General features: G+C 44.1%; 1 protein-coding gene across 1 annotated transcript in view; it reads right to left on the bottom strand.

Moving 5' to 3' along the window:
- Window positions 1–793: 793 nt before the first annotated feature.
- Window positions 794–9,551, bottom strand: part of LOC124011447 (dual specificity protein phosphatase 1-like) — an 8,974-nt gene continuing 216 nt past the window's right edge. The window contains exons 1-4 of the mRNA XM_046324843.1: window positions 9,037–9,551; window positions 8,679–8,821; window positions 8,120–8,339; window positions 794–2,604 (exon numbers count right to left, since the gene is read on the bottom strand). The exon at window positions 9,037–9,551 is cut by the window's right edge and continues 216 nt beyond it. Of these exons, the coding sequence (XP_046180799.1) occupies window positions 2,243–2,604; window positions 8,120–8,339; window positions 8,679–8,821; window positions 9,037–9,448 (1,137 nt within the window). The 5' untranslated portion in view covers window positions 9,449–9,551 and the 3' untranslated portion in view covers window positions 794–2,242. The remainder of the gene's footprint in view (window positions 2,605–8,119; window positions 8,340–8,678; window positions 8,822–9,036) is intronic.

Genomic DNA, 9,551 nt, shown 5'->3' with positions numbered 1-9,551 from the left:
ATGGGAACTATACTAGGTATGGGAACTATACTAGGAATGGGAACTATACTAGGTATGGGAACTATACTAGGTATGGGAACTATATGGGAACTATGCTAGGTATTGGAACTATATGGGAACTATACTAGGTATGGGAACTATACAGGAACTATACTAGGTATGGGAACTATATGGGAACTATACTAGGTATGGGAACTATATGGGAACTATGCTAGGTAGGGGAACTATACTAAGTATGGGAACTATACAGGAACTATACTAGGTATGGGAACTATACAGGAACTATACCAGGTAGGGGAACTATACTAGGTATAGGAACTATATGGGAACTATACTAGGTAGGGGAACTATACTAGGTAGGGGAACTATGCTAGGTATGGGAACTATACTAGGTAGGGGAACTATGCTAGGTAGGGGAACTATACTAGGTATGGGAACTATACTAGGTAGGGGAACTATACTAGGTATGGGAACTATACAGGAACTATACTAGGTATGGGAACTATACTAGGTATGGGAACTATACAGGAACTATACTAGGTATGGGAACTATACGGGAACTATACTAGAGCGTTGGACTAGTAACCGAAAAGGTTGCAAGGTCAAATCCCCGAGCTGACAAGGTACAAATATGTCGTTCTGCCCCTGAACAGGCAGTTAACCCACTGTTCCTAGGCCGTCATTGAAAATAAGATTTTTTTCTAAACTGACTTACCTGGTTCAATAAAAAGAAATCCTATCTTTATGTATATAAAATAGATTGTGGCTTATTTGGGTCTAATATATTGAAGACACAGTTCAGCAATGAAGTAGAAAAGACTAATTGGATTTATTCAGAGGTATCAAAAACAACTAACAAACATTTGCAAAAATAGATGTAAGAAATATATTACTTTAGATCAATAAATATCACATAGGTAATCAGACAGACAGCAGTCTCTGGTGAGTCTGATCCCCGTCTTAGTGCTTTAGGGGTTCTGACTCTCCCAGGGCTGTTAATAGTACAAATTGCTAACATAATTAGCATGCTAATAATGCTAACAGAGCTAGCTGCTAATAACAGTACATGATGTTAACAGAGCTAGCAGGCCAATAATGCTAACAGAGCTTGCAGCTGCTAACAGTACATGACGCTAACAGAATTAGCATGATGCTAACAGAGCTAGCGTTAGCTAACAGCTGCTAGCACTTCAGAGGCATAGTGGTGTGTCAGAGGTATCTGATGGTTGGTTGGCTGTTTCCTGCAATATTGTCAGGTTTTTCAGGGTCTCATGGTATTTTATAAAAGGCATACATTTGCATTTGAATGGGGACTTTCCAGTCCACTTTAAACTAAACCTGACTTTCCGAGCCGGCCGGTTGGCCAGAGATCAGAGATACATTAATTGTTTGTCAACAATAAAGAGCCTGAGGAGTGATTTATCCTGTGTCGTTTGCCGAGGCATTAGCGGGATTCCCTCAGGAAGACAGTTTGTCTCTGTGTGAACAAAGCTGTGGGACATTGAAAGTAATTCATGATTCCTGAGAGTCTAGTTGGTAGCAATAAATATGACAACTGTCTGTGAGTGACCAAGGGAGGGTTTACTTGCCCATTTTGTTAAGAGTTGTGTCAGGTCAACAACAAAAACATGTGATTATCAAAAGCTGCCCGTCTCGTTAAATAACTTTGCATCTTTGACAACGATTCTTTGACTACAACTTCTTCTCTTCATCCCATTAAAATACTTCTAAACTTCCTTTAAAGAATTGACCCTTTTCCCCAGTCTCCTTCAGCCATTGACCTCTCTGTCTCTTCCTATAAGTTGAGGTGTTCTAGGCAGATCTGTGGGTATCATTCACCTTCAGAAGAGGATGATGCGATAACCATACTGCCATACTGGTAGCGAGAGAAACTCCTTTCACGTCGATAGGGCAGATCTGTGGATTGAACCCATAAACTAGGCCACTTGGTTTGTCTCTCCAAAAGTGAGCCATTTTGTCCTGTGATGCCAGGATCACTTCTTTATGACCTTTACACCAGGAAGGGCAACAACGGGGATTCCATCAGTTCTAGAGCTCAATGTCTATTCAAAACTCAATGATTAATCACCTGTAGTTGAGCGACACTGACAGTACATTGTCAATGACCCTGTCACGACTAATATTGTTACAGTACAGGCACAACGACTCGACACCAATAGTGACAGTTCAGTTCAAGTCCAGGCTAAGACCGACAGCCCTCCATCTGATCCTACTATTCCCCCTAGCAGCTTGGTGAGGTGGTGATGGGGCTGTGGAGGAAGGAGAGCTGTCCGTGTCCAGCAGAGCCGTGGACGGGGATAGACACGGGGAAGTTAAAGACCGTACTGCTCTTCCCCAGGGCAGGACTCCCGGCTTCCGACGAGCAGGATGAAGTAGCCAGGAGCTGGGACTCAAACCGTAGCAGTTGGCCCATGAAGCTGAAGTTAGGACTGATGATGCTGCGGCGTTGCTTGACGAACTCAAAGGCCTCGTCCAGCTTCACGCGGTTGGTCCTCATCAGGTAGGCCAGACAGATGGTGGCGGAGCGGGAGATGCCGGCTTGGCAGTGGACAAACACACGACCGCCTTTATTACGGATGGAGTCTACAGGAGAGAGAGAAGGAGAGGGCAGATTAGTACAACTATGTATCAATACAACATATTCAACTTAGTTCTTCTGTAAGTGTGAGACAGTTGTATAAGTTATTGCCAGATTTCTGAAAGGTTTCTCTTGACTGTGTTAGAATACCATCGGTCCTTTGTGTAGCTCAGTTGGTAGAGCATGTTGCTTGTAATAACAGGGTAGTGTGTTAGATTTCCGGGACCAAACGTATGTAAAATGTATGCACACGTGACTGTAAATGTATGTAGTTCTGTTCTTGAGCTGTTCTTGTCTATTAATGTTCTGTATTATGTCATGTTCTGTGTGGACCCCAGGAAGAGTAGCTGCTGCTTTAGGAACAGCTAATGGGTATCCTAAGAAAATACCAACAGCTAATGGGGATCCTTATAAAATACCAACAGCCAATGGGGATCCTAATAAAATACCAACAGCCAATGGGGATCCTAATAAAATACCAACAGCTAATGGGGATCCTAATAAAATACCAACAGCTAATGGGGATCCTTATAAAATACCAACAGCTAATGGGGATCCTAATAAAATACCAACAGCTAATGGGGATCCTAAGAAAATACCAACAGCTAATGGGGATCCTAATAAAATACCAACAGCTAATGGGGATCCTTATAAAATACCAACAGCCAATGGGGATCCTAATAAAATACCAACAGCCAATGGGGATCCTAATAAAATACCAACAGCTAATGGGGATCCTTAACAGCTAATGGGGATCCTTATAAAATACCAACAGCTAATGGGGATCCTTATAAAATACCAACAGCCAATGGGGATCCTTATAAAATAACAACAGCCAATGGGGATCCTTATAAAATACCAACAGCCAATGGGGATCCTTATAAAATACCAATCGCTTTGGATATAGGTGGTAGATAACTGGCATATATCACCATTGCCTAGCTGTTGCCACAGCAGTTATACTAACAAGTAGCCGTTGGTATAGAAGTTACATTAACAAGTAGCTGTTGCTATAGAAGTTACATTAACAAGCAGCTGTTGGTATAGAAGTTACATTAACAAGTAGCTGTTGGTATAGAAGTTACATTAACAAGTACTGGTTGGTATAGAAGTTACATTAACAAGTAGCTGTTGCTATAGAAGTTACATTAACAAGTAGCTGTTGGTATAGAAGTTACATTGACAAGTAGCTGTTGCTATAGAAGTTACATTAACAAGTAGCTGTTGGTATAGAAGTTACATTAACAAGTAGCTGTTGCTATAGAAGTTACATTAACAAGTAGCTGTTGGTATAGAAGTTACATTAACAAGTAGCTGTTGCTATAGAAGTTACATTAACAAGTAGCTGTTGGTATAGAAGTTACATTAACAAGTACTGGTTGGTATAGAAGTTACATTAACAAGTAGCTGTTGGTATAGAAGTTACATTAACAAGTAGCTGTTGGTATAGAAGTTACATTAACAAGTAGCTGTTGCTATAGAAGTTACATTAACAAGTAGCTGTTGCTATAGAAGTTACATTAACAAGTAGCTGTTGCTATAGAAGTTACATTAACAAGTAGCTGTTGCTATAGAAGTTACATTAACAAGTAGCTGTTGGTATAGAAGTTACATTAACAAGTAGCTGTTGCTATAGAAGTTACATTAACAAGTAGCTGTTGGTATAGAAGTTACATTAACAAGTAGCTGTTGCTATAGAAGTTACATTAACAAGTAGCTGTTGGTATAGAAGTTACATTAACAAGTAGTTGTTGGTATAGAAGTTACATTAACAAGTAGTTGTTGGTATAGAAGTTACTTTAGCTGTTGCTATAGAAGTTACTTTAACAAGTAGCTGTTGCTATAGAAGTTACATTAACAAGTATGTGATGAATCTGTCTACACTGGCCTCCTTGCTCAGTCAGACCAACCATGTCCACATGCTTCCCAGCTGGAAAAGTTGGCACATTTATTTTCAGTTTACAACGACCTGCCTATGAACAACTGCCTTTCAGTTTACAATGACCTGCCGTCTCTACGCTCTAACCACTAAGCTAACCTGTCGTCTCTACAGACTAGGCTAACCTGTCGTCTCTACAGACTAGGCTAACCTGTCGTCTTTACACTCTAGCCACTAGGCTAACCTGCCGTCTCTACACTCTAACCACCTGGCTAACCTGCCGTCTCTACACTCTAACCACTAGACTACCTACCGTCTCTACACTCTAACCACTAGGCTAACCTGCCGTCTCTACACTCTAACCACTAGGCTAACCTGCCGTCTCTACACTCTAACCACTAGACTACCTGCCACCTCTACACTCTAACCACTAGGCTACCTGCCACCTCTACACTCTAGCCACTAGGCTAACCTGTCGTCTCTACACTCTAGCCACTAGGCTAACCTGTCGTCTCTACACTCTAACCACTGGGCTAACCTGCCACCCCATTTATTATGACAACATTTTGTGATGTTTTTGTTCACATTGGACTTTGGTAAGTGTTTTTCCGGTTGTTCGGGCACACAAAATGTTGTTCTCAAGGCAAGCAGAAGTTGAACATCCTCTTTGCTCAGTCAGTAGGCCTACTGAACCACAGCAGGAAGTGAACAATCGAAAAGTAGGTTATTTCAGTTGCAAATCACCCTCCATATTGTTGCTAACTAATGGTGTTGCTAACTAATGGTGTTGCTAACGGCCCCAAGTCATTAATCCAGGAAGAGGGCAGTTAGATGGTTCTGTGGGGGGGTGGGGGTGTGATCAGGGGAGCTATTCCCCAAGGAGAGGGGGGCAGAAGGGGACAAAGGGGGGTTGGCTGCCCCCCTGCTGGGGTTATTAATCTGGGAGAAAGGCCGGCCGTGAGCCTGGTGGAGAAAACTACCTTTTGTCCCGACAAAACAAAGAGATGGAGGGGAGAGGGCGCTGCATTTAACCATTAGCCTCTCTCTGGGTGCGCCCCAAATGGCTCCCTATTCCCTACATAGTGCACTACTTTAGACCAGAGCCCTATGGCACCATATTCCCTACATAGTGCACTACTTTAGACCAGAGCCCTATGGCACCATATTCCCTACATAGTGCACTACTTTAGACCAGAGCCCTATGGCACCATATTCCCTACATAGTGCACTACTTTAGACCAGAGCCCTATGGCACCATATTCCCTACATAGTGCACTACTTTAGACCAGAGCCCTATGGCACCATATTCCCTACATAGTGCACTACTTTAGACCAGAGTCCTATGGCACCATATTCCCTACATAGTGCACTACTTTAGACCAGAGCCCTATGGCACCATATTCCCTACATAGTGCACTACTTTAGACCAGAGCCCTATGGCACCATATTCCCTACATAGTGCACTACTTTAGACCAGAGCCCTATTCCCTATATAGTGCACTACTTTAGACCAGAGCCCTATGGCTCCCTATTCCCTACATAGTGCACTACTTTAGACCAGAGCCCTATGGCACCATATTCCCTACATAGTGCACTACTTTAGACCAGAGCCCTATGGCACCATATTCCCTACATAGTGCACTACTTTAGACCAGAGCCCTATGGCACCATATTCCCTACATAGTGCACTACTTTAGACCAGAGCCCTATGGCACCATATTCCCTACATAGTGCACTACTTTAGACCAGAGCCCTATGGCACCATATTCCCTACATAGTGCACTACTTTAGAGCAGGGCATTGCACTATAAAGGGAATAAGATGGCATTTGGGACCTCTCTCTGGCTGCCTGCTACAAAAGCAGAGGCCTGGGTCTGTTGGGTCCGCTTGGTGGCTCCCACATGAAAAGGGACCACCTCTTTAAACTGGGGGGTCTAGTAGAGGGGTGGATGGGCTGTGATGATGTCACCACCATTGTGGTGGAGCAGGGAGTCCTGGATCAGACAGCTGCTCTGGGTTTGGAAGGAACTTTTTTCAATTTAAATCCAAGACGTTGAAAGGAGGAGAGGAGAGAGAGATGGAGAGAGGGAGGGGGTTGGCTGTTGAGAGGGAGGGGGTTGGCTGTTGCGTTGGAGAGAGGGAGGGGGTTGGCTGTTGAGAGGGAGGGGTTGGCTGTTGAGGGGGTTGGCTGTTGAGAGGGAGGGGGTTGGCTGTTGAGAGGGAGGGGTTGGCTGTTGAGAGGGAGGGGGTTGGCTGTTGCGTTGGAGAGAGGGAGGGGGTTGGCTGTTGAGAGGGAGGGGTTGGCTGTTGAGAGGGATTGGGTTGGCTGTTGAGAGGGAGGGGTTGGCTGTTGAGAGGGAGGGGGTTGGCTGTTGAGAGGGGGAGGGAGGGGTTGGCTGTTGAGAGGGGGAGGGAGGGGGTTGGCTGTTGAGAGGGAGGGGGTTGGCTGTTGGGTTGTAGTTGTTTGTTCTTCCCTGCCAAGCCAATAGCTTCTATGACTACAGCTGTGGTTGCCTTGCTTGGTGATTGTGTCCTATGTTTGACAGTTATCTAGAGCTATGAGAGAATTCAAACTGAACTAGGTAGCTACTGACAACGACTGTGATATCGTGACCTGCGCAAAGCATCAATGTTTTCACATCCCACATCTGTTTTGTAGTGAATTCTTTTTCATAACCCATTAAAGTCCTCAACTGAAAGGTGCCTAATGTGCAGAGTATCAACATCTCCAAATCCCATTTTATTAGGGGCCGGGGGTGCAATCATACATAGAACCTTACGGCTGAACCCAGAACCTTATGGCTCTGAACTATCATCTGGGTTCAGCCGTAAGGTTCTGGGTTCAGCCGTAAGGTTCTGGGTTCAGCCGTAAGGTTCTGGGTTCAGCCGTAAGGTTCTGACACTTCTGAATCTGATTTAAATAAATAAATAAATAAATAAATGAAAGAGTAACACTATTTTACCCAGATTGATCATCAGACAAATGACTGTCGTCACTGAACAACGATGTAATATATAATATATAATAATATAATAATAATAATATAAATAATATATGCCATTTAGCAGACACTTTTATCCAAAGCGACTTACAGTCATGTGTGCATACATTCTACGTATGGGTGGTCCCGGGGATCGAACCCACTACCCTGGCGTTACAAGCGCCATGCTCTAACAACTGAGCTACACAGGATGTGACAACATCCTTTACTTTAAGATGTCTTGACAGTGTTGTTTTGTTGTTCGCGTGCCATTATTGATGACTAGACTATAGCCTAGACCACCCTTAGAGGGAGGTGGCAAAGACATTCTCATTGGTCCGCCTGTATTCATTCAGGCTTGCGATTGGATTGAAGACCTTAGAGCTCAAATGGTTGAATGCTGATAGAACATTCTAGTTGAAATGTTTGTTTTTTTTCCACCTAAAATTTACTTTAAAAAATATCAAACTTCACAGATGAAGAAAACATCTAAAGATCAGTTAAATGTGAATAGCAATTTTTTTGATAAACATCTCAGATATAACCTTATAGTTCCAAGGTCTCAATATGTTTTCTTACCCAGCCACCTGAAGCTGAATAGACTGCTAGTCGCTCTGAATAGGAATGTCTGCTAAATGCCCTTAATGTAAAGACACTCACCGATAAACTCTATCGCCTCATTGAACCAGGAGGAGATATCAGCCTTGTGGTTGTCCTCTACGGGGATACTCTTGTACTGGAAGGACTCTTCAAAGTGGTTGGGGCAGTTAGCTGATACGTTGATGAGAGCAGTGATACCCAGCATGTCTATCATGTCCTTCCTGGAGGCATGGTAGGCACTGCCCAGGTAGAGGAAGGGAAGGATCTCCACTGGACCCCCCTGGAGAGGAGGAGAGGAACAGGACAGACAACAGTCAACCACCACAATAAAGATAGTCTAAGATGTCCACATCTATAGTTTGATGACACATTGACATTGTTTTGAGAGTAATAACATGTCAAAGTGTTATTAGAGAAGGTGATGAAGATACGAACGGAAAACAATGTCATATCCTATCAATACTTACACCTGTAGTAAGTACTATACCAACTTGAGGTTAGTTTAAGACGGCAGAATCTATTGTTTGACGACACACTGACGTTGGATTATTTATTATAAAGGTAAAAGTGCTGTTAAACAGTAATAACATAGAAAAGACATGTTTTAAAGAAAACCTACCTGGTCATAGAGCGGTGTACTGCATGGACTGCAGCCGGGCTCGGCGCTGTCTGGACGGGCGCTGAGGGGCAGACTGAGTCCCTGTGGAGCTGACGGCTTGGTACACATCTCTGGATACTCCGAGGAGAACGTGTCAAAACCACCTAAACAATGACAAGATAGGACGTAAGGATACTGTTGTTACCATAGTTATAAACAGTGACAGCTGTAAAGCGGCTATTTTGGAACAGTCAGTGTTGGATAAGTGACGCAGGCCAACACTATGGCATCTGTTGTGCGCCCTTCGTTATTACCACGACGCCGTAAACAATATAGAAATAAGCTAGAAATACGTTCATAACAAATCAAATAAATGTACCTGTGAGAAAGAAGACACGGGCTCCACACGGGCCTCGGCACAGAGCTGTCACCGCGAGCATTAGAGTCCCGTCCTTCTTCACTTGTCCGAAGTCTAAACTCCGATCATCCAGAAACACTACCGACTGATACTCCCCGGAGAGGAGCCGGTTCCGCGTGTCCTCGTTGGGCACAATGTGTCCCACCCCCAGCCCCCCTCTGGCCCTCCGGCGGACTATAGTACTGAAGCGGACGTTGATGGACCCGGGGATGTGAGAGGAGTTGAAGGAGAAGAATGAGCGGCAGTCCAGGACCAGACAGCCCGGGTCGTCCCCCTCCAGCAGCCCGCGGAGGGACATGGCATCGATGCTGGGGACTTCCATTATCACCATAGTAGGAGGGCGGCGGGCGTCAAATGTTAAACACAAGCACATAGGCTGTGGAACAGGCAAATAAACCCCTGGGTGTCGGTGTCACCTGCTCCTATAGAAACTGGTTTTATAATTATTTTAATTCACAAGTAGATTTCTTCTTAAA

Source organism: Oncorhynchus gorbuscha, linkage group LG23 (assembly GCF_021184085.1).
Source record: "Oncorhynchus gorbuscha isolate QuinsamMale2020 ecotype Even-year linkage group LG23, OgorEven_v1.0, whole genome shotgun sequence".
NCBI lineage: Eukaryota > Metazoa > Chordata > Actinopteri > Salmoniformes > Salmonidae > Oncorhynchus > Oncorhynchus gorbuscha.
The sequence above is the reverse complement of the archived record's forward strand: the minus strand, read 5'-3'. Positions and strand labels throughout refer to the sequence as shown.